The 24,625-nt window shown below is 37.5% G+C and overlaps 3 protein-coding genes across 4 annotated transcripts in view; all 3 read right to left on the bottom strand.

Moving 5' to 3' along the window:
- Positions 1 to 3,160: 3,160 nt before the first annotated feature.
- LOC107739501 (dual specificity protein kinase CLK2-like) lies at positions 3,161 to 12,512 on the bottom strand. Of its 2 annotated transcripts, XM_016551633.1 has the most exons (14): positions 12,396 to 12,512; positions 10,735 to 10,922; positions 9,760 to 10,027; positions 9,636 to 9,647; positions 8,794 to 8,884; positions 7,811 to 7,877; positions 6,969 to 7,085; positions 6,634 to 6,800; positions 6,381 to 6,475; positions 6,141 to 6,270; positions 4,664 to 4,746; positions 4,234 to 4,313; positions 4,017 to 4,107; positions 3,161 to 3,760 (listed from the first exon to the last, which is right to left on the bottom strand). In XM_016551633.1, exons 2-14 carry the CDS (start codon positions 10,920 to 10,922, stop codon positions 3,569 to 3,571), a joined length of 1,581 nt encoding a protein of 526 aa, XP_016407119.1. In that variant the 5' UTR covers positions 12,396 to 12,512; the 3' UTR covers positions 3,161 to 3,568. The 2 variants fall into 2 exon arrangements, with proteins under 2 accessions (XP_016407119.1, XP_016407121.1); XM_016551635.1 differs by lacking the exon at positions 9,636 to 9,647.
- A 430-nt stretch (positions 12,513 to 12,942) lies between these two features.
- Positions 12,943 to 22,447, bottom strand: LOC107739578 (histone-lysine N-methyltransferase SETDB1-A-like). The gene is made up of 16 exons (XM_016551744.1): positions 22,137 to 22,447; positions 19,936 to 20,136; positions 19,653 to 19,852; positions 19,528 to 19,553; positions 17,853 to 19,257; positions 17,101 to 17,241; positions 16,792 to 16,996; positions 16,475 to 16,562; positions 16,258 to 16,358; positions 15,477 to 15,646; positions 15,176 to 15,403; positions 15,020 to 15,064; positions 14,063 to 14,140; positions 13,765 to 13,967; positions 13,562 to 13,650; positions 12,943 to 13,337 (listed from the first exon to the last, which is right to left on the bottom strand). The coding sequence occupies exons 2-16, from the start codon at positions 20,127 to 20,129 to the stop codon at positions 13,220 to 13,222; spliced, it is 3,291 nt and encodes a 1,096-aa protein (XP_016407230.1). The 5' UTR covers positions 20,130 to 20,136; positions 22,137 to 22,447; the 3' UTR covers positions 12,943 to 13,219.
- Positions 22,448 to 23,319: 872 nt separating this feature from the next.
- The window catches only part of lrrc71 (leucine rich repeat containing 71), a 17,442-nt gene continuing 16,136 nt past the window's right edge, over positions 23,320 to 24,625 (bottom strand). Inside the window, exons 12-14 of the mRNA XM_016551632.1 lie at positions 24,391 to 24,521; positions 23,593 to 23,681; positions 23,320 to 23,526 (exon numbers count right to left, since the gene is read on the bottom strand). Of these exons, the coding sequence (XP_016407118.1) occupies positions 23,389 to 23,526; positions 23,593 to 23,681; positions 24,391 to 24,521 (358 nt within the window). The 3' untranslated portion in view covers positions 23,320 to 23,388. The remainder of the gene's footprint in view (positions 23,527 to 23,592; positions 23,682 to 24,390; positions 24,522 to 24,625) is intronic.

Genomic DNA, 24,625 nt, shown 5'->3' with positions numbered 1-24,625 from the left:
TATATTTTAGTATGGTGAAGTTGGCCACCTGTTTTTCTTTAGACTTACAGTAACTTAAACAGTTGAAGAGAAATAGCTGTTGTATGATTATTGATCTTAACAGATTAAGGGTAAGATCTTTCCTCCCAGCAGATGGGAAGGTAGGAGGGAAAACAGATTGAGGAGATTTACAGACAACATGAGATAAACATGTGAATGAAGTCCGTGTTGAACGAATGACGTGACAAAGTCATTTTTAACCTCAACAGCTGTTACACTATTTAGCCTCAAACAACCTGTTTCGAGTTCATTCACAATTTGACATTACAGTCATTTCTTCAGTAATTAAAAATGATTCATGAAAACATATTATATTATTTTCTACTAATACATGTTAGCTTATTGGGCCAAAGACACTCTAGTATGAGCATTTTGTCCATTGCATGGCAAATTTTATCCATGAAATATTATACGTGAACTGTTGCTGTTCATTAGGTGGAAATGTGGTTAAGTTCATTTTTTGCACTCTTTAGCAAATACTGTATTCAGGTTGTATGTTGGGTATGTTTTAGTCTATGTTTCTCATTTGACAATAGGTTTGGAATGACTAAATGACTGCGAGTCGGCTAGAGTGATGCTTTCTAAATAAAGCTTAATGGCTGGTCAGAGAAAAGGTGCTTGTAGAAGAGCTTTACTGTGACTGTCTAGTGTCTACTAAGCTGTGCTCTTTAAATCTTTTGGCCATGAATGAGGAAATGAGGGCCAATAAAAACAAAAAAATATCTTAATACATCTCTGGAATCTTTCATTCTTTCATCATCCATCATATCTTTGCTCCTGACATGTTTATGTTTTCATATTTTTAGAATCAGTGCCATTGTTGCATTACTGCAATGTATGGGATTACATTTCTGCCGCAATTCTGCGCGCGAAAGATCATATTTTGAGCGCGCAAAAAGTGCGTTTTGCACGCGCGCGAACTGAGTTTTGTGGAGAAAATGTTTGTCTCGCAAAGAAGAAAGTATTTCGAGCACACGAAAATCTATTTTGCATTTAAAATAAGTTTTTATTATGTCTATGGACAGGACAGCGGAGTTGGTGGTTGCCTAGCAACATAAAAAAACGCAGACAATAAAAAAAAAAAAGTCAGTGCGGTGCGCCTCGCGTTTTCAGACCTAAAAAACGCGTTCGGTGTGATCGGGGCCTTACTCACCTTTAGGACATCCGAGATGTAGATGAGCTAGTTTATTTATCAGAACAGATTTGGATAAATTTAGCATTACATCACTTGCACACCAATGGATCCACTGCAGTGAATGGGTGCCGTCAGAATGAGAGTCATAAATACATCACAATAATCCACAAGTAACCGACACGACTGCAGTCCATCAACTACCATCTTGTGAAGTAAAAAGTTGCATGTTTGAAAGAAACAAATCCATCATTAAGGTGTTTTAACTTTAAACTCATGGTTCTGGACCAAATACGAATCCATAATCCATAACAAAGCTTCTTCCAGTGAAAAAGTAAATTCCCTGTTGTCCTCTCACATAAAAGTCCACCAACATATTTGCACAGAGCAATTTTAGTAGATGCTAGTAAACAGTTCTTTATCTGTTCATATTTATCTCCTGATTCAGACAAGATGACGGTTTCAAGCACACATCTTTTCACTTCAGGATACATTAGCTGATGGACTGGAGTCATGTGGATTACTTGAGGATTATTGCGATGTTTTTATCAGCTGTTTGCACCCATTCACTGCAGAGGATCCATTGGTGAGCAAGTGATGTGATGCTAAATTTCCCCAAATCCGTTCTGATAAAAAACCAAACATCTATATCTTGGAGGGCCTGAGGGGTAACTTTAAACTCATGGTTCTGGACCAAATACGAATCCATAATCCATAACAAAGCTTCTTCCAGTGAAAAAGTAAATTCCCTGTTGTCCTCTCACATAAAAGTCCACCAACATATTTGCACAGAGCAATTTTAGTAGATGCTAGTAAACAGTTCTTTATCTGTTCATATTTATCTCCTGATTCAGACAAGATGACGGTTTCAAGCACACATCTTTTCACTTCAGGAGACATTAGCTGATGGACTGGAGTCATGTGGATTACTTGAGGATTATTGCGATGTTTTTATCAGCTGTTTGCACCCATTCAACTGCAGAGGATCCATTGGTGAGCAAGTGATGTGATGCTAAATTTCCCCAAATCCGTTCTGATAAAAAACCAAACATCTATATCTTGGAGGGCCTGAGGGGGAGTAAATTTTCATTTTTGGGTAAACTATTTCTTTAAATGCATGCCTCATATCCATTAGAGATAAAATATTAAGATTGAATGGAAAAATTGTATGATTTAATACTCAAGAGCTTCCAAATATTCCTGAGAGATATGCTTATTAAAGACCACAGAAAACTGTGAATTCCATGTTTTCTGTAATTGAGTTGTAAAGCCAAAGGATGATAAAGAGCAGAAGACAGAGTTTCATAGCGTTCAACTCAAGCTAAAGCACTGCACTAACTCCCAATCAAGTGCCAAAAGTTTAATTCATTTCAGCAGAATATCATCTGCACACAGTCAATATAGAAACGACATGAGAACGGTGTGATTGTAAAAACATTTTTTGTTTTAAAGGATACTTGTAATTGTTTTTCATGATCTGATTTTATTTATCAATTGTGATTGTGTAATTTGTGGTACTGTCTCTGTGATTCTTTTTGTATGAAACTTTATGTGCTGCCGTCTTGACCAGGTCTCACTGGAAGAAGAGATAGCAATATCTCAATGTGATTTCCTGGTTAAATAAAGGAATAATAATACTAATTTTGCCTGGAGAGCCGCTGTGAAAACACATTCACAGCAAGCAAACAGATAGGCCCTTTATTCTATAGTCATAACATATATTTATTCGTATTTACAAATTTATACAGTCGAATCCATACAAACACACAAAATAAGACGTCCGGATAACTAAATAAATACTGTAAACGTGTGCTGAGGGACACAATCACCGGAACACAGCTGCTCTGATACTTGGTTTGAATTGAACCGAATACAAACAGTGTGTTATAATGCATCTGCGATTATTAGCTAAGGGCTAAAATGCACAAAACAGATTAGCCCAAAAATAACTATATTGTAACAGTGATGCTTGTTTTGTCAGTTATTTTCTCAAATGGAGTGTAACGTTAATGCTTCCCCCCCCCCCATCAAATACATTTTCCCCTGCTTATGGCTGTCCAACAATACCATTAGCCACAACTGGCTGGAAGAACTGAACTTGAAGGGCATATTTATTCAAAAACCCTCCAAATGTCCAATCAATCACGTACAAGCATGACGTCATGGTTTACTAGGATCTTCTAGAAGTGCCAAGTTCCTCACATTGTCCCGCTGCACACGGAGCTGTTCTCACATCATGGGAAGATGACTGAGAAATCATATGCTTCTGCTTCTCTTGCACTATAAAACTTTATGCCATGTCAGTTCAGCTCCATGGTATCTTTCTTGGCATGCGAGTCCTCAGGTTTTTTTTGGCGTAAGACAGAGAGAGACGTTGGTTGAAGACGAATGTCACCGTCACCGACTGATGTCGCGGTTGCCCTCCCAGTTCTTGCCGGTGCTCTGGTCAGCGCTGCTGATGGTGCTCTGAAAGAAAGGATGTCTCAGGGCTGCAGCCAGAGTGAGACGCTTCGTCGGCTCATACTCCAGCATGGCCTCGATCAGATCGCAGAGCTGGTGATGCTCTTCAGCTTCAGACAGAAGATATCTCTGAGAGAGAGAGAAGAAAGATAAAGAACACTGTATGAGAACATTAACATATGACCGCCCAGATTTATATAAACATTCTAAAACTAATTTATATCCACTATTCACTATTACATTTGCTTTCCAGGCCAAATAAGGTCACATATATTAAAACTTCAGTTGTATTCATTAAAAAATATATATTATAAAAAAAAAAAGGGAAAACAAAAGTTAAATCAGAAGACTTAAATATGAAGCCCCAAAACAGTCTGTTACTTACCCGTAAAGGTTTGCAGTTTTCTCGGACGTATCGTCCTGCTGAAGAGTTCTCGTCCCAGTCCAGACGTCCACGATAAAAGTATTTCTGTTTCCTATGGGATGGAGGAATGATCATTTTAGTTGCACAAACTGCTGCGCATGTAAGCATGAATGACATGTAAACTACGCTTTGAAGACAGGCTTCGGAAAACTGACAGTTACTAGCATCAAAGACTTACCTAGTCTTACGAATCATACGGGATGGAACAGGGCCCAAAATTCTCTCCATCATGGCTAAATGCTCCCGATTATCATGAGTCTGAAGACATCAACAAAGAAAATTAAGATGGATGAGCACTGCAGATTTAGATTCTTTGCACACATTTTTGGCGGGTTTTTACAATAAAGGTATGACATATGTTCCTATGCAGAGATCTGTGAGTGAGTGAGAAAGAGAGAGAGCATTAGTGAGCACATCTGAGGTCAAAGGGTTAATACCAGGTGTTTGGCTTTAGTGTGCGTACGTGGACACATGTAACCCTTTGGTCAGAGTCTACCTGATCTTAAGCTGCTTAGTGAACATAAATAAGAGTGGTAGACTGTGTAGACCTGCTGTCATGACTCAGAAAGGTGGCATGAAAAAGGAAGTAGTGGAGCTAGGTTTTGTACCTGGAAAAGAGTGAAGCCGAGGTAGTACTCAAAGAGGATACAGCCTATACTCCACACATCACACGGCTGACTCCAGCCCAATTCTGCAAGGAAAAACCATTTGGTATAACATTTTGAGTTATAGAGTCATCTAATGGTGGCATCATGTTACTGCATCATAACCTTGTAACCAGGACACTGTACAGTATATTCAGTCAGCAGCAAGTGTGCAAACTGTTCAGGTCGAAAACTGCAAAAAAAAATAATTGCGATTACATCGCAATTATGATTCTCTGCAAGGATTGTAGGTGAATTATACAACTACATTACCATTGAAAATGTCTGAGGTCAGTAAGCTTATTATTTTTTGTTTTAAAGAAATTAATACTTCTATTCAGCAAGGACACATTAAATTGATCAAAAGTGACAGTAAAGACATTTATGTTACAAAAGATCTTCTATTTCAAATAAAAACTTTCTATTCAAAGAATTAACATTGATAATAATTAATGTTTCATGAGCAACAAATCAGCATATTAGAATTAGGGCTGTGGCGGGTGAGGGAATTTCCCTTGCGGTAATTTTGAGTGGCTCGGCCTGGAGGACAGACGCAAGTAATCGCACGCGCTCAGTCGATCTCTCTCTCATTCACTGTCTGTTTAGGCTTGTTAAGTGCAAATCTACGGAGCCTCTGTACAAATCAGCATGGTACACATTATGTTATCATTACTAACTTGTTTAATATTTAGTCCACATGCATGAAGTGTAAAACGAGCAGGGCATAACCTTACGAAAAAATAAAACACGCAAAAATCGCGGTTGCTGCGGTTCTTGCATTCCTCTGCGGTTTGCTCGTCAATAGCGCGGTATTGCGATATTGCGGTTATCGCGACAGCCCTAATTAGAATGATTTCTGAAGGATCATGTGACACTGAAGACTGGAGTAATGATGCAGAAAATTCAGATTTGCGATGACAGAAAACTTATATTTTAAAGTAAATTCAAATAGAAAACATCTATTTTAAATTATAATATTTCACAATATAAATAAATAATAAATGAAGCCTTGGCACATAAGAGACTTTTTAAAATCTTACCGACTCCAACATTTTTATAGGTAGTGTACTTATAAATAAGATTGCCCATTAACTAATTTATATTTACAGCAAAGCAACATATTTCATAACAGAATATTTCATAAGAGATTTAGGATGGGTATCAGCTTTCATGGCAACCAGTCTTACGTTGGACAATTCCCTGCAGTCTGTTGAATGAAGTCACTGTGGTCTCTAGCTGGCTCTAATTAAATTCTCTGTGATGAAAAGGAAGCAGCTAATCTGTGTTGCTGCAGCGATTAACTCATTCTAGTCCTGTGACTTAACTAGTCACGTATCATGCTAATACCACCAGTTATTATTATAATTCAAATTTACGTCCAGAACGTTGTGTATTGCTCAAACAACATGTTTGGTCAGTCACCTGGCATGATCACCCTTACCTAGAATAACTTCAGGTGCTCTGTAGTGCCTGGTTGAAACAATGGTGCTGTGGTGCTCGTGGTCAAATGTAGCGCTGCCAAAATCCACCACCCTCACTGCCGTGTTCTTCACAGTACGCTCATCTCGCTTCTACCAAAGAGAGAATCTATATTAGTGGTCAGCTAATGGAGTTTTTGACAGCTGATGTCAACTTACAAAAAAATATTGGTTTGGTTAAAAGCTAATGAAACTCTCATCACCTTCTCCACATTGTATGTGATTGTGAAGTCAGAGTTGACGAACAGGATGTTTTCTGGTTTCAGGTCTGTGTGGGTCAATTTGTTTTCATGCAAAACTGCAAATAAGGAGAAATAGACCAACTTAGCATATTTACAAATAATATATACAGGACTGGACCTTTAATACATGCCAGATGGAGTGCAACATCTGCTTTATCTGTGAAAAACTTTCATTCCAATTTCAATATGATTTTTGAAAAGTGTGTTTACTTACACTTGACAGCTAAGCAGATCTGGTAGGCCATATGACGCACTTGGCTAATGGAGTAGGGCAGGTAATTGTTTTCTTTGAGGAAATCAAAAGTGCTGAGAGCCAACAGCTCAAAACTGATACACATATGGCCATGATAGTCGAACCAGTCAAACATCTGCACACACAGACTAAGAACCGAGAAATACAGAAAAGAAAACAATATTGTTTAAGATATCAATACAGTGGTCTTTGGTAAGTCTGCACCTAGATGCCCTATACTTTAAGTACTGCATGTACAATTGCTCAAAACATGCTGAATTTGTGTTAATTTTGTAAAGATAGTGATCCAAACTCACTTCTTATTCTCAGGATCCTTCTCATTGATTCGTTCCAGTACGTTGATCTCCAGCCTGGCAGCCTCTTTGTACTTCTCCACATTTTTGATGATCTTCAGAGCGACATGTGCTCCACCCCTTAGCCAAGCAGAAGTGCATACATGTTTTCAGTCTCGTAGAAGTAGTAGATGAAATGAACTACTTTGATCATGTATGAGGGGCCGTATAGGCCATAATTATTGAAAAGCCTCTCATCATCTACTGAAATCTTTACTTATTTCAGTTATGCATATGAATGAATTTCACTACGGTTGATCTTTTCGTTTCACTCGTGTATGTAAGAGGTTTTTCAGTTATGCATATGAATGTATTTCACTAAGGTTGATCAATGTTTTCACTAGTGTTTGTAAGAGGTTTTTCAGTTATGCATATGAATGTATTTCACTAAGGTTGATCAGTGTTTTCACTAGTGTTTGTAAGAGGTTTTTCAGTTATGCATATGAATGTATTTCACTAAGGTTGATCAATGTTTTAGTAAACAGATGTCTTGTTTGTTGTAGAGAGACACAAGTAAAACTGATAATCAAAACGCTCACTATAGAGCAATAAAAGCACTGGCAAGAGATGGGGTGGTCCTTATTTTGCTGAAGATTTTCTTAAAGGAAACATCAGCCTGTAAGCCCTTGCTTTTCTTGCTGCCTATAATAACCACACACTGCATTTCTGGCCCCAAGAGCAGATATTTCCCAGCCTAACAGCTAGACAGACATTTTAACAGCCAAGCAACACTTTTTCTTTTGAAGTTCACACCATGTTGGTTTTGTAGTAAAGCAACTGATTGGTTGCTAAGAGATGACGCTCACCTGCGATGATCAATACATTGCATCACCCTCCCGAAGGTGCCCTCGCCCAAAGTGCTGGCAATCTCATCTAAGAGACAAATAGAGGGAGAAAGACGTAGAGAAAGGGGAGGGGGAGATGTAAAGAGAGCAATTAGACAGCACACTTAAATAGAAATCCTAAACAAACTTCCTACAATCACATTTTTAACCATAACTGTGACTATTTGGGTTAACCTAAAAAAAATAAAAAATAAAAATATCGGACAAGTGTCAATATGCACACACTCGATGAAAGGAATAAAATAAACATGGATTGAAAAAACTGCACATTTTTCACAAAAAAAATTCTAATTAAATTAATTTTAATTCTAATTAAATTGAATTAAATCTGCATTTCTAATTTTTTTAAAAAGAAGGAAAAAATGGCCCGACGTAGACATATAAGTGGCCTTTATTAGATAAAATGTTTAACTAAACGATTTCAAAACTATGGGATTGCTTTAAGCCAATTCGAAAACTAAAAGTTACTGTATCTTCTATGAAAAATGACACGCATAGTCACTCTGGAAACATTGCGAATGTCACAGAGCAATCACATGATTGACTGACAGCATACGATGTAGGCGCAATGTGAATCTTGATGCAGCCAAATGCTGCAACAAGACCAGAATAAAACGCACATTATGGGGACGTGGAAAAGCTAAATCTGGGAAGCTGGCAGTCAAGAATTAAAAAGGATCATAATTCTTCTACACAGCAACACAAACAGCCCAACCCCATTGAAAAGAATGAATAAAGGAGCTACTAAAGTCATGTTGGACATGCCTTCCCCCTTGCCTGTTCCGGCAAAAGGGGAGAACATTCTATGGCAGCATCATCATCACCACCAACATCATGATCATGACCTCCTGCCCTCCCCTGTGTGTGTCTGCTGTGTGCTGGTACTGATAGGGAGAAAGGTTACGATATAGGAGTAGAGGAGTAGTAGTAGTGGCAGTGTGTACATCTCTCTTGCAGGACGTCGCCACTCCGACAGATCAGGTGACCCTCCTCGTCGTCCCTCACACAAAGTGCCCGCGTCCCACTGTCACTCCGCTGCTTCGGCCCCGGCCAGAGTCACAGGTCAGAGGTCACGCCACGACCGCAGAGGGAGGAGGGGAGGTGGGCAGAGCAGGGAGAGTGGAGGGGGACAGCCGTAGCCACGGCGACGAAGATGAGCAGTGTTGTAGTTGTTGTAGGTAGATGTGGTGGACATGGGGCGATTCGTTTGACACCACGTGAGGAGATATATATAACGATAGGGATATAGTGCAAGGGATCAAGTCAAAGATAACATTTTACCCCTCCCTTCTTGCTTGCTTGCTTTCAAACCCTCATCCCTCTGTCACAAAGTCACAAAAAGCAACCTGCATCAACATTTACTCATAGAAGAGCACATGAGTAAAGGCATTGCTAATTCACAACTATTACATCTCCAAAGCTAAAGGTTGCTCTACTGGAAGACTGGAAATAAAATTAAAAAGAGCTGAAATTATGAAATAACTTTATATGCTTTCATTTAAAAAAATAATCTAAATTGTGTGAAAGAGTTATATAGGTGTGTAGATAGAGCAAGATAAAGAATGGATGAGAGTTATGAGATTAATTATGGAGGCTCTCCCAACAAACCTATTTACTACTATTAATATTAACATTAATGTCTATTGGATTGAGCCTCACTATAATGCTACAGATGGGGCTAATTTGATTATAAACACTGAAAGCCAAGACTTGGACTATCACTATTAAAAAAAAAGACAAAACGTCAACAAAAAGAAGAACATAAAACAAAGGAGTTAATACTTACCAAATCCTGGGGCTGTGGAAAAGAAAAGCGTTATGGAGAAAGAAAGACAGGAGCGTGTAGGGGTAGAGATAGGAGAAAGGATTTGGGGGTGGGAAAGAGCAGGCTCGGGTATTGAAGTACTCACCGAGGACGATGGGCTATAGGACCTGGTTCTACGCCGCCTTCGTTTGTGCTTACGCCTGCTGCCTTTCCTCCGGTACGAGTCCTCACGGTCCCGATCGCGGCCCCGGCGGTAGTCATAGCTGGGCGAGGTGTCGCGGGAGTAGTAGTTGCTCGGCGTCCCGTGCTCCCTGTCGTGATCCCTGTCCCAGTCGCGGCTGTGCTCCAGGCGCCGATAGCTCTCGCCGTAGTGTCTGTCGTAAGGCCTGCGGTCTGAAGAGCGGTTGTCATAGCTGGGGAGAAGATAAGTGCCATTTAACACTTTACAGAATTACAGAATGATTCTGCTTCAAAGTAACCACTGCATACTTCCTGGTTTTGAATTAATATTCATAAAAATAAAAAAAAAGAATTAGGACTTTACCATATTATCAGGTTTAAACATTACCACAGGTTAATTAAGCTTGTAACACTCCAAAGAGAAAGGAAAACTTGAAATCGCATCATATGACCCCTTTAATAATTAAAGTTTAAACCATTTTGATTGCAAATAAAGTCAGTGGTGAATACTGCATACATATTGAGGAAATTCAAATCTGAAAAATTATTCATAAGAAATCCAAAAAGAGAAGAGGCAAAGGAACTACTGACTTCATCTCATGTAGAACTAGTAAATACAATAAACGTACCATATGTTAATCAAATAGCAATTTATTTGGGAAAAGAAGTGATTTATAAAAATAAAAAAATTAATATGCTGATTTGCTGCTCAAGAAACATTTCTTATTATCAGTGCTGGTAACAGTTTTTGTTACTTAATATGTATATTAAAAAGTAAGATTATTATATTTATTACTAAATATACACAAAGTAAATATTACTATTGTAATACTTCCCTGAAAAACAACTGCTATCAGCTTGTGCTTTTTTGAGCTGTGTAAGGCATCAAGCAATGGTAAACCATGAAATTTTGGTCAATGGTTCCAGTACTTGATCATACCTCCTGGATCGGGCATAGCCGGGATTCTGTCTGTGTCCTCTCCCCCTCCTCTCACGTTCAATGCTGGAGGAGAACGTCGGTGAGCGGCGATGCCGAGGTTTTCTCCCTCGATCTCTGTCCCGATAACGATCTTGGTAGCTGCAGTGGCTGGCCCTCTCCGAGGATGGGTACCGTCTGGAGTGTGGCATCTGCACAAGATGCAACAAATATATTATGATAAATACAGGGGGAAAAAAGTGTATATATATATATACACACACACACGTTTTGTTTTCTTTTTAATGGACATCAGAACATCTTTAACATATTTATGAGCTGAACAGGTAAAAGCTGAACTACATGAATATTAAAAACAGCATATTTTAAAGCAAGACAAGAACACAACATACATAAATTGTTAAAATCTCAATATGTTTTCATTAAGTAGGGAAGACTGACATCTATATTTATATGCTAAAAATAAAGGAGGTGAGAATAACTAGTCTGTGACTTTTAGAAGTCACATTGATTTTAGACTCTTTTCTTCTAAAAAAAAGAAAGAAAAAAGAAAGAAAGGCAAGCTAGTAAGCTTTTCACATGCTGGAAAAAGGTCTATAATCCAGCCATTTAATATAAACAATAATGAGTATATAGATGAAAAGGCAAACAACGGTCTTAAGTTTTTACACTATTATTTACCCAGGGACAAGCGTGTAAAAAAAAAAAAAAAAAGCCCCTATGTGTGCAGTTTATAGAGGCAGGTCTAGAACAGGTCTTAAAACACTTGGAAGGACAGACAGAATGAGACGTTAATTTAACATAAGAAAATCTGAGATTTTAATTAATAAAATTTGCCACGTTATTTTTATTGTATGGTTGACACATGTTAGTGTTAAGCAATACTGAATAATGAATAAAGGGCCACTCCGGTCTGCATGGAAAACTTTATATGATATCAAAGATTTTTATGCATATGTATTATGCATGAAAACATATTAAAGGAGAAAATTATTCGAGACCTCAGAAAAAGAAATTAGATTTAAGAAATAAGAATTAATATGACTATTTAAACGAACATGTATTTAAACGCGCTAGATAGCATCTAACATCTGGAAAGAAAGAAAAACAAACAGAAAGCTGACGGGTTATAATGCAGAAATCCTGCCTCCAACTATATTAAGACCCAGTTATTCGAGACAACTACTATATTTAGCGGAGAAGCCGCGGACCAAGATGTAACAAGCAAGGAAATACCAAGAACCTCGAAATTAACGGTAGTAACGAACGTGAGCAGATTTACAGCTGTTTAATATATATAATAAGAAAAAACTAAATTTTCTCAGAAACGAATGGATAGGCTAACCAACTAACGTTAGCTCAAGTTGTTATTGTTTTTCATCACGATTTCTTTTACAATGTAACAACAGGGAATCCATTTATTAGTCGTCCCTATTGTTATAAAATGTGCGGCAATGTCGATACATTACATGGCATCGTAACGTTTGAAACACAGCAGATAAACATGATCTTTTTCTAGCTGACCAGCAGCTCTTCGCGTCGACGGCCATTTTGAGATCTTCTAATCTTCAACGGGCCATTTCTCAAATGCTCGTTCGTGGGTAATTCGGCTGAGAGTGGGGCAAAAAGTGACAGACAGTAAAAAAAAAAAGTTTTGTAATCACCGTTTTAGCAGCCAGTCCTGTCCGTTTATCCCAAAGAAAATCCGTGTTCACGCTTCGCCTCCAATTTCTTACTCGAGCCCAGCTCGGGCCCAATTAAACAGTGAAGAAAAACAACTTCCGGTCCCTCCTCCAACCTTCTTTATACGCGCGCGTTCCATTTGCACATCCGACGTAAACAACGCAATATTTATTCCGTGATGATGATCCGCAAAAACGTGCAGTTACCAAATAACAGTCACTACAATAACCACAATGTCTTCCCAAAAAGAAAATAAAGTGGAAAAAGAAAGAAAAGCTTCTTATATTTGAAAGGGATTCGTTTATTTTGATTTTACAGTAGTAATAATTGTAGTTATTTTATGTTTGATACTACAGTGAGACTAACACAGTAGACAATTGTATATATTACACATCATTTTGTCACAAAAGAGAAAAATGTATTCCCCCTCCCCCAACGTGATTATTATTTTAATAGTATTATTCATACTTAGCTTTTTTTTACCTGCATATTTGACTTAAAATAAATTACATACAAGACACACATTACACAAAAAGTCGTTTTTGATATTTGCAAATTTTATTTACATCAAGTAAGTGGCTATTAACAATACTCGTAGAGGTTAAAAACAATAAAAACAGACAAAACGATAAAAGCAACAACACAAACTTGAATATATTTTATTATTCTTTTCATATTCAAAGGGTTATGATTGGAATGCTCTTCCAGAACAGTGTCACAACTATGTTTCTGATGGCTTGGTGAAACTGTTTACAATGATAACACCTCTATTAAAGTTTTAGTGTTTTTTGTTGAAAGCAGTATATCAGAGCAGCCTTCCTGTGCACCGCAGAGAGCCACAGCAGCAGAGCAGAACCTTCCCCTCCACACTGCCAACCTCATAGTTATAATCCCACGTCACCTCTGTACCCGCCTTGATGCGCCTGGTAAAGAGAGATCAAAGGAAAAACAGAATAAGACAACTTTCTGGTCTGGATATAACATTTAGAAATATAAATAAATAAATAAAAAGACCGCATGTATTTTATAAAAACAAGATTAAAAATAGCAAGAGTTTCCAAATAAAACTTAGGTCAACCACTCATTTTTAAGTAAAACGTCAGTTTCTGTAATAGAAAATCGAGCTGGTATTAATCAAGGCACTGACTTGCTGGCAAAGAACGCCACCCATGGAAACCGTAGGTCATGTGTGTCGACAAAGACGTTCTGAACAAACAAATTCGGACTGCAGCTATGCTGTAGAGAGATGCAGAATTAAGAGCAAAACACAAAAAAAACATGCAAAATATTTACAAACTTTTCTTCAAACTTTTTTTCGTCTACAATCACGAAAGGCTAAGTTTAGCTTACGTTGATGAAGCGGCCGAGGTTGCCCTCTTGTCTGGCATCAATGATGTAACAGGTCTCCTCGCCGTTGAACAGTCTGCGGGTGTTGTTGCCAGTTAGAGCTGTCCTCGTTTTCTCGTTCTTTGCATCCGTGGTTACTAGTGGTTTTACTCTTCTCTGGAATGACTTTCTGGCAAAGCAACGCTTTGGACCCGAGGTTTCTTGACCTGTAGACACAAATTATAGACTTAGCAAATTCAATAAAACACTAAAAGCACAAAATGAGGAACAGAAATGGAGAATACAGAGAATGGAAACTGACCATCCTCTCTCATTTGTTTGGTCACTTTCTTCTGAGCATCTTTAGATGTTTCATGTGGCTTATGGGATAGTTTTCTCACTGAACAGGTAAAGAGGACAGGTCAAAAAAAAACATCAGGTAAGTTAAGTTTGCTACACAGTGTTCCCGGAACATTCATTTTGTCTTATTAGTTACTAATAATTATGTACTTTTCCCATCACCAGCAAAGAATGCAAAACAGGAAGATTAAAAACATGTTTAACTGAAATAAAATTAAATAAATATATTAGATGAAAACTTAACTAAATGAAATTTAGAAATGGTGCATTGGCAACTAACTGAAATAAATACTGAAATAAGTTCAAGCACTAAATTACTAAATGGTAAACTGGAAATAATCAAAAACTAAAACCTAAAACTGAAATAAAAATAAATGAAACCCAAGTAGTAATATTTACAAAAAAAACAAAAACTAATAAAAAAAGACAAAAGCACAAAATGAAACAAATTAAAACTGGAAATATATAAATCAAAGCTAATTCAAAACTAGGCCTGTCACAATAACAACTTTTTGTTTGTGCGATATATTGCCCCAGAAATAATTGCGATAAACAATATTATTGTCATTTTAAGACCATTTTATGCCACTGAATACAGTATATAATCATAAAATAAAAGCATAATAATGCAAGGCGGCCAACACACTTCCAAATAAATTTGAACTAGCACCTCATGACTACACCACGTTATGTACGAGAAGCTGCAAAAGACACAGGCGCAAGTGGAGTGCAAAAAATATGATGACATTAATGTTTATGTGAATATAATGGGCGATATATTGCGTCACCAAAAATTATTGAGGTCATGTACATATATTGTGCGACAAGTCGATATATTGATTATTGCGACAGGCCTATTCAAAACATTAATAAAAATAATAATAGTATAGAAAAAAATACTAATAACACTGCATCTTACCTTCCATTTCTTGTTCTGTGTCCAGCTCCATAGGTTCTTCTCTTTCTATGGAAAAAGCAACATAAAAGATTTCACAGTTGCACACAGAAGTGAAAAGACATGCAATTGTTTGGCTAATATGTGCAAATGCTCATAAGGCTGAATATTTACACACACCTTCACTACTGCTAGAGTCTTCTTGGTAGAGAGTGTTTTTCCATAACGGCCCTGTTTTCATGGTTATGGTCTTCTTGTTGCTTTCGACCTCTGTGTCCGAGCAGTACGCCGCGCTCTCATAACCCTCTTTCAGTTTCTCCACACCCTCAATGAAGTCAAGGTTGGCCAAATAGTCATTGCCGGACACTGTGTCATCCTCATTCATTCTGTCTTCGTTTATTATTTTACCTGTGAGGTGATAGATGGAGGTGATGGGAGGAATTTTGTTGTGTTTAAAGAACTAAAATTTCTGTTCACTTACCAGTGAAAACACACACAAATGTGCCCTTGGCTACGTCATCTTTGCAGCGGATGCCCCATCCCTTGTGCTGTGTCATGAAGAGCTCCAGCCGCAGCTGCAGACCATGCTGAACCAGCCTGTTGCTGCATGTTCTCGGATCACAACGGCACAGAGGGTTACACTCATACACCCTACAGGGATGGAAGTGTCATTTTTGTGGTTAGAAATGTTATACACTACCGTTTAAAAGTTTGGGCTCAGTGAGTTTTCTTTTCTTTTTTGAAAAAGAATTTGATACTTTTATTCAGCAAGGTAAAGACTTCAATTGTTACAACTAAATGTTGTACTTTTGAACTTACCATCCATCAAAGAGTTCTGAAAAAATGTATCATGGTTTCCACAAAAATATTAAGCAGCACAACTGTTTCCAAGATTGATAATAATTAGAAATGTTTCTTAAGCAGCAAGTCAGCATATTAGAATGATTTCTGAAGGATCATGTGACACTGAAGACTGGAGTAATGAAGCTGAAAATTCAGCTTTGCTATCACAGAAATAAAATACATTTTAAGATATATTAAAATAAATGCAGTCTTGGTGAGCATGAGACTTTTAAAACATTTTAACCACAAACTTTTGAACAGCAGTGCTATCAAAATTATGTACTGATCTGAGAGCAGATCATAATAACAATATTTTTGACAATAAAATGTAGTAACAATGTGTTACATCATTGTGGCAAATCCGCTGTAACCAAACGAGAATCAGACAGACAGAAAAACAGACAGAGGTTGTTTCTAACCCTGTTGGCAAGGTGGTTGGTAACCTCTTGTGTGTGTATCCGGCACTAACATCCACTGGACCACCACTGCATAAGGACGTGGCTTCAATTGTTTTTTTAACCTTAAACCGCATAAACATTTCATTACACCAAATACACAAAATACTGTTCTTTTTTAGCAACATCATATGACCCCTTTAAACTAATGGCTGAAATGGAGTAATAAAGAAATTAAGAATGAGAATTTCTCACATTGTTTGCAGACAACATGAAAGTCTGGAAGTGCCAGGTAATCTGTTTGGCCATCATCATAAAACACCAAGAACCTGATAGAAACATTTAACAAATGGATTTAGTTATTATATCAGACAAGACTAAAATAAAGAAAATAAGATACTTGTTAAATACTAATATTGAAAATTGAAAACAAAACAAAATGCAATAGCCTGGACATTATGCTAAATATTTTCTTTCATGTTTCATGAAAGAACAAAAAAAAAAACAGATTATGAATGACCTGAGGATAAGAGGACTATCCCTTGAACATAAATTCACCTCATGCGATTCTTGCGCTCAGGAAGCTCAACCAGCACAGCAGCATTAAACGAGACCTTTCCTTCATCATCTTTGCTGCTGGCCACAACACGACAGCCAATAAACAAATCCTTAAGCACGGGAGGCTTCAGAGAAGCCACATGATGAGCAGGCAGCACAATCTCTTTACCACTCTTAAACTCCACCTTGTATCTGAGGCCATCCTCTAAAAGGAAAGAAAGATAAGACAGGTCAAAAATGCAACCAAATCCATTAGATTTTCACCTTCATTTTAATGTATTGTGGATTTACAGAATAGGTCAGTCTTACCTGCTGTTTGGACTTCTTGTACTGTTCCTTTACACCACACGTTGTGTTGCCTTTTCCCCAAAACTCCCATGCTGACATTGAGTTTTATCTCTTTATGTTCTTGAGAAGGCTTGGAGGACTCACTGGATGAAGACTTGGAACCTAAGACAGAGTCAGTGACCGAGGACAAATACTGTTACTGTATGGATGGACGTATGGATGTCAGGTATATGTATATGCATAAATATATATATATATATATATATACACTTCTGTTTAAAAGTTTGGGTTTGGTAAGATTTTCTTTAATGTTATTGACAGAAGTATCTTATGCTCACCAAGGCTGCATTTATTTGATCAAAAATTGAGTAAGAACAGGATTATTGTGAAATAGCATTACTTTTCTACTATAACCTGTCTATTTTGATTTATATTAAAATTTAATTTATTCAAGTGAATACATATCATTTTCAGCAGAATTCAGCTGAATTTTCAGCAGCCTTTACACCAGTCTTCAATGTCACATGATCCTTCAGAAATCATTTTAATATGCTGATTTGCTGCTCAAGAAACATTTCTTATTATCAGTGTTGAAATCAGTTGTGCTGCTTCATATTTTTGTGAAAACGGTATTTGTTAACTAAAATGTATGACAGAAACCATAATGTAAGATTAGTCATAACTGATTAGTTCAGATACATCTGTAACACATTATGTAAAGCATGAGTTAATATACTGTGATATGAGCTGTATAAATAAAAAATAAAGCTTACTTTCATCAGGACTGGAAGATTCTGCAGGAGCATTATTGCCGCCGGTATCATCAGTAGTATCTGTCGATAACTCTGACTGTGATTTAGGGGGTTCATGATCACTGTCTATCAATGACTCTGATTGTGATTTAGGGGGTTCATAATCACTGTCTGACGATGACTCTGAATGTGATTCAGGGGGTTCATAATCACTGTCAGCAGGACTAGCAGGCAGGTCCTCTGTGTCAGAGGGGTCATTATTATTATCTGCAGGCGATGATGCCCTTGTTGTTTCCCTTTGTGGGCAGGAAGTGCTAGTACCAGGCGCAGTGTTTTTTGAAGATCTCAGCCTAGTTGTTGGACTTATTGTGGGCACAGAGGGTTTGGCAGATTTGCTCCTTGTTTTTGGCTTTCCGGTCTCATCTGTGGACTCCGAGTCACGGCTGGCAAGAGTTACAGCTTCTTCAGAATTGCTCGGCAATGATGACACTTCAGGAGGAATCTCTGTGGTTGACTCACTGGCAGCAGTTTCCATTTGTTCTGAACTGCTTGGAGGTGAAGACATTTCTGCAGGGGTCACTAGCGGCACTTGAGGATCAGTCTCATTTGATGCTACAGATGCTGAATTAGGACAGGCAAGAACTTTCAATTGTTCTGAGTCGCCTGAAAATGAAGGGATTTCCGAAGACATTGCCAGCAACGTAAGTCCAGTGTTACTTGCTGCTTCGTGATCTGAATTAAGGCTGTTTGACTGTTCTAAATCACTTTCAAGCAAAGATGTTTCAGGAGTTAATGCTGTCGGCTGAGGTTCAGTCTTAATTGATGATATTTTGAAAGGTTTTGAAATGCTTGGAGGCGAAGTCATTTCTGGCTTTATTACCGACGACTGAGGCTCAGTCTTTATTGTTGCTATGGATCCAAAATTAGGACTGGCAATTGTTTCTAGTGTTTCTGAAGGACTCACTGCTGTCAATTGAGGTTCAGTCTTAATTAATTTTAAGGATGGACAGTTAAGACCAGCAGCAGTTTCATGTTGGTTTGAAATGCTCATTTCCCAAGGGGTTAATGCTGTCGGTTGTGGTTCAGTCTTAATTGTTGGTTTAGAATCTGGCTTTTGACAGGCAATAGATTTCTTTTGTTCTGAATTGCTGAGAAGTGAGGACATTTCAGGTGCTCTCGATAGAGATTGGGTCTTAACTATTGCAATAGAGTTTTCAGGTATTTCCATTTTTAATGGTATTATTTTTGATGTGACAGATTCAGAACGGCTGGTCTCAGGGGTCGAGGTTGATGAGGGTCTGTTGGAGAAGTCAGACGATGATGATGATGGTGATACAGCACTTATGAAGGAAGTTTTGTTCACCATATGGACTAAGTCCTGAACGAGTCTGGATGACTTCTGAATGGCCACAGTCACCTTTTCAAGCTAAAAGAAAGAATTAAGACAAAAACAGAATGAAAAACAGACGAAATCTAGAAAGAAAGACAAAGAAATAGACAAAGACAGACAGAGAAAGAAAATGTGTAAATAAAAGACTAAATTCATACATGTAAAAAATCTAAGAAAAATGAATGAAAACAATGAAAAATATAAGTTCAAAAAGCACAAAATTAAAATGAAAAAATACAAAACGAAAAACGTAATACAAAATAACCTATCAGCATGTGTGACAAATTTTTCAGTTAACATTCTCACCATTGGTTCCAAGGTTTCTTTGGTGGCTGCAAGAGAAAAAACAACATGGTATCAGATTTTTAATTACAAAGCCATCCTTTACAATATTAATATTTCCAAGCACTTTCTATTAAAATGTCTTTTACCTCCCAGATCAATGACAACAATATCATCATCATCTCCATTGAAGACACTATTTTCCTGTCTATACTCCTCTTCATCTGTGACATGAATGACGTCAAGTGGTTCTCCTCCTCCTCCTTCCTCCTCCGAATCCTCGTCTCGGTACTCCAATCCCAGCATTCCATAAAGACCCTTCATCACCGACTCACACTCAAGGACTGACCTGATACAGACACAAAACACAGTCAAATGGTCACCGTGATTTGGAGATACTGTCATCAATCATTAAAAAACACAATAACTCACTCATGGGCATTGCCATACAGAAGGTGGGTGTAAGTGGATTCCCTCTCCTTCTGCTTCACCCACTCCTCAACCTGCACCAGTTGCTCGCGCCTCTGCACCAGATGAGGGTTTCGTTCCACCTCTGCCTGGATCCAGCGCTGCAGGTCATCCTTTGTCATTCTCAGGAGGTTATCATCATCTTTTCTGCTACTCATGGTTCTACTGTTGGAGCAACATAATGAAAAAGGCCAATCGTTAATAACTGCACAATATTTGCTCATAGTATATTGTGCATCACACACTACATACCTGTTGTTGAGTTTTGACATTTTGCATAATTTTCCGTATAAAGGAATAGTTGACCCAAAAAAATAAAAATAGCTGAGAATGAACCCTCAGCGCATTCAAGATGTATATGTTCAGATTCAGATTTGGAGAAATTTAGCATTACATCACTTGCTCTCCAATGGATCCTCTGCAGTGAATGGGTGCCATCAGAATTAGAGTCCAAACAGCTGATAAAAACATCACAATAATCCACAAGTAATCCAGTCAATTAGTTAACACCTTGTGAAGTAAAAAGCAGTGTGTTTGTAATAAGAAACTTCAAACTTCAAATCACTGCTTCAGGCTAAAATATGATATGTTCCATAATATTGTTTTTTCTAGTGAAAATGTCCTGTCTGAATCAGAAGAGATATGCACAGATCAAGCAATATTTACAAGTGAAAACTGTCCAAAAGTTCGAAACAAATTTGCCGGGGGATTTTGTTGTGAGAGGTCAACAGGGGATGGAAGAGTTATTACGGATTATAGACTTCTATTTTAACGATGGATTTGTTTCTTACAAACATGCCGCTTTTCACTTCACAAGACGTTAATTGATGGTCTGTAACCATGTGGATTATTGTGATGTTTTTATCAGCTGTTTGGACTCTCATTCTGACGGCACCCATTCACTGCACAGGATCCATTGGTGGGCAAGTGATGTGATGAAATAATTTCATTTTTGGGTGAACTACGCCTTTAACTTGGATTTGACTTCACATTGGGATCTAAGCAATATTCTGTTTTTGTTGTTTAAGCATTTGTACAACATCTCTACATAATGTATATATTTGTACATAAACACCTCTTAAACAGGCACATAGTGTGAATGCAGGATGCATATTGTCCAGCACTTAACACATAGCCAATACTCTTGATTGACAGCTCAAACGGCAGTAACTAGTAGTAACTTAGTTACTGTAATAATATTACTTTTTGCAGTAACTAGTAGTTTAACTAATTACTAATAAGATTTCAGTAATAATATTACAGTTACCATACATAAAAAAAGCTTAGTTACTTTTGATGCCTCAACCCCGCTGATTTAAAATCCAACAATCAAATAATTCCTAGATTTATTTTCATAATTTTCAGGACTCGCACATGCATGTGATGTCCCCAGTGCAGCAGGCAAGCTTGGAATATGGAAAAGCTTACATTCAGCAGATAGAAATATTGCATTATATTGATTTTGTCAGGAAGAAATATGATCTGAACACTGTTGTGTAAGTTGTGGCTTTACTTTACTCTGGCATTACATCCCACCCACACCCCTCTGATCAGCATGTGGTACATTATATAATTAAAGATCTTTTTGGAATCTTTTTGGCAGTTTCTTACAAACTCATGTGATTTGATAAAATACATAATGAAAGCTTCAAGCTACACGTGACAATTCATGAGATTAATACAACACTTCTACTTGAATGTGACTATCAATCACTACTGAGTGTTTGTAATAACTTCTGACTGAGATCCAATGTGGATTTTGGTCAAATGATGAGGCAGAAATATGTTGTTAGTAACATTCTAGAAGAATTTTATGTGGAAGGATACGGTTACAACTTCTGTGGGGCGTGAAGAAAAAGTAATGTAACTAGTAGTGTAACTAATTACTGTTGCCAGAAAGTAATAAGTAAAGTAACTATTACTTTTGAAAGGAGGAACTAGTAATGAGTAATATATTACATTCTTTGAGTAACTAGCCCAACACTGCTGACAGATCAAGAACTGTAAAGAGGCATGACAACTGGAGGGAATATATAACATAATTTATATAACGCCATTCCCTTTAAACTGACTAAAATTAAGGCCTAATAAACCAAATGTGGCTACTCTTTGCTATGGCAATATGGCAACCGCGTAAAGCAAGATAACAACACAAGGTGACATACATACGGTCCAGTTCCCCAACTTGCTGCTGTAGTATGTTTGAATCCTGAAGACACTCACGTAACAATATCAAAAAGCGCGCAGCTGCGGGATTATATGGCGGACACTATTCCACTTGTTTATATGTCGGCAAAGCACAAAGTCTACCAGTGCTGCAAGGAAGAGTCTTTATAGATAGCCTACAACTTACGACATCATATGAAAAACTAAAAAGTGCGCAATAAAATTAACTAAAACCGCATGGTGGGAAACAATGCCCAGACTGTTACTGTGCCTGTGCTGTGTGGTGGCGGGCGCAGCCTACAAGAGACATTCTGATTGGTCCAGTGCACGTTGACGCGGGAAGATTAGTCACGCCCACAAAACACTTTAATCGCTTGCCATCAACTAGGATCTAAAATAGGTGGACTTAACGGGCATAGTTGTAATTTTTTAAGTGCGTCAGCTCTAAATGATAATTATTGTAGTTTAACGTGTAGTTCCACGTGTGCTTTCTATCAAATGGCTATTAAAGATTCTATTTGTATTTTTAGTGCTGTAATTTATCGTCAAACTCGCTTATGGACGAGCCATCGCACTTGCCAACTGTTACGTTTCTCAGCGCAGGCATAGATGGACCAATCACAGTTGTTTAGTCAGCCTGTGTTTAGTCTTTGATGGAAAAGGATGGAACTCTGCGGATAAATGAAAAATTGAGTAACACTTATTATGTGGACTTGAATTTGAGGCTTTATTTTAATAAACATGTAGCTTATGGTACAATTATCATTTTTAAGATATTAACTAATCTAATTAACTAATTCTTGAGAAAAAAAAGCTAATTACCAATTGGTAAAACCTTATTTTTTTTTAGCATATAACAGAAATACAGACAAATATAAAACATATAAAAACCCACATACATATAAAACAATACAGGGTTTTTCAGCAATCATTTGCCCTAAAAGCCCAGACCAACTAAATAAAATTTCAAGGGAAAAACTTACTAAAAAAATGATCAAAACACTTAGTGAAATAACACTTACTGTAGTGACCAACATGTTAAACAAATCAAAACTAATATTTAACCCTTTGTCTAGAACTGTTTGCTCCACGTATTATGTCAGTGAATATGTAAAATTACAATACAGCAAAGATAAAAAAGTTACACAAACAATGAAAGCATGAACTATTGATATGGTTGAGTTGAGGCAGTAAATGCATATATTAATCTTTCATATAAACTGCAAATATTAAACCCTTCTTGTCATTCTGTTAGGCTTCATTGGTGGTCTTGGGTTCACCGTGTTCATCCTCCACCTGACCAGAGAGGTTTTTCTTAAGAGGGTCCCGGAGGGACATAATTTCTTGTATCTTCAGGAAGGTGTCACAATCTGAGGGAAACTGATTCCTCTGAAAAACAGCTGAAATTAAAACAAGCTCTTTAAAAAGGATTAGAAAAAGAATGATGATACTCACATTGAGAGAAAGACGCAGAAGTCCACCTTCACCCTGGCCTTCCAGAGATGAGAGGAACACCTTGAGTGACTGCTCAGACAATTTATTTCCTGCATTATCAGAAAAGAAAACCTTACAACTATAATGTACAAGTAAGTTGAGTTGATTTCCAGTCCCCTCCTCTTCTATTATATCATGAATACATAATTATAGTTTTCTTAAAACTAGTGTATCTATTCTGGTATTTATGTTACAAGCAATGTCTGTATTTGGTATCTGAGAGGCGACTGAGGGTCTGACCCATATCAGGAATGCAGTAACAGTGTTTACTCACTTAGTCCGGCTTCCAGAGAATAAATATGTATTTGTTTTGTAATAATTCATCTGAATCATTATATAAACATATGTTATATTTTATAGAAAAAGAGTTATCATTTTGAACTTTGTTCTTATTTTATTATGTGGTTCTCATGATAGATGTATGAGACATTTAAAGACCAATGCACCACATGTATCCACTAACTTTTATGTATGTTAGCCTATCAGAACCTGTGGAAATGGCGTCAACTGATCATCCGTATAACTATCAGTACTAGTGGGTCTATATTCTGAGTTAGTTCAAGGCTGGCTCCTCTTACTCATTTTCTACGGCCTTTGGAAGTGTGGAGAACTCTGTCTTCACTAAACTGTCTGTCAACTGATTGAACTTGACTCCTGGTGTTCATTGAGCATATTGGTCTCTCACTACGGGGTTTAACTGTAGTTCCCCTACAGTTTCACACTAATGCTGAAATGAAATCAATTCTGAAATGAAATCACCTGAGAGATTCAGAGAAGTAAGGCATGTGTTTCCCGGATGAATGACTTTCCCTCCAGCGTGCACGATTCCAGGATCCAATAGAGGAATCACTGTCTCAACCACGTCCACTCTCTGACAAACAGATGTGTCCATGTTTAATGGGAAATATCTAATTATAGCAAAAGGGGTTTCATAAACTCATGAAATTCTTATCTCACGGGGCAACAAACAAATTAAATATGATTATATATATAT

Source organism: Sinocyclocheilus rhinocerous, unplaced genomic scaffold (genome assembly GCF_001515625.1).
Source record: "Sinocyclocheilus rhinocerous isolate Xijiao unplaced genomic scaffold, SAMN03320098_v1.1 scaffold314, whole genome shotgun sequence".
In the NCBI taxonomy this organism is placed as follows: Eukaryota; Metazoa; Chordata; class Actinopteri; order Cypriniformes; family Cyprinidae; genus Sinocyclocheilus; species Sinocyclocheilus rhinocerous.
The sequence above is the reverse complement of the archived record's forward strand: the minus strand, read 5'-3'. Positions and strand labels throughout refer to the sequence as shown.

Bases quoted from the DNA above. Each gene is read 5' to 3' on its own strand.
- LOC107739501 (XM_016551633.1), bottom strand. From the start codon at position 10,922: ATGCCACACTCCAGACGGTACCCATCCTCGGAGAGGGCCAGCCACTGC. The intron at 6,476-6,633 runs GTAAGTAAACAC...CCTTATTTGCAG, and splicing joins GATCTGCTTAGCTGTCAAGT to TTTTGCATGAAAACAAATTG. The intron at 3,761-4,016 runs GTAAGTAACAGA...TCTCTCTCTCAG, and splicing joins AAAACTGCAAACCTTTACGG to AGATATCTTCTGTCTGAAGC.
- LOC107739578 (XM_016551744.1), bottom strand. From the start codon at position 20,129: ATGAGTAGCAGAAAAGATGATGATAACCTCCTGAGAATGACAAAGGAT. The intron at 19,258-19,527 runs GTGAGAATGTTA...TCTTTCTTTTAG, and splicing joins AAGAAACCTTGGAACCAATG to CTTGAAAAGGTGACTGTGGC. The intron at 14,141-15,019 runs GTAAGATGCAGT...TTACCTGTTCAG, and splicing joins CACAGAACAAGAAATGGAAG to TGAGAAAACTATCCCATAAG.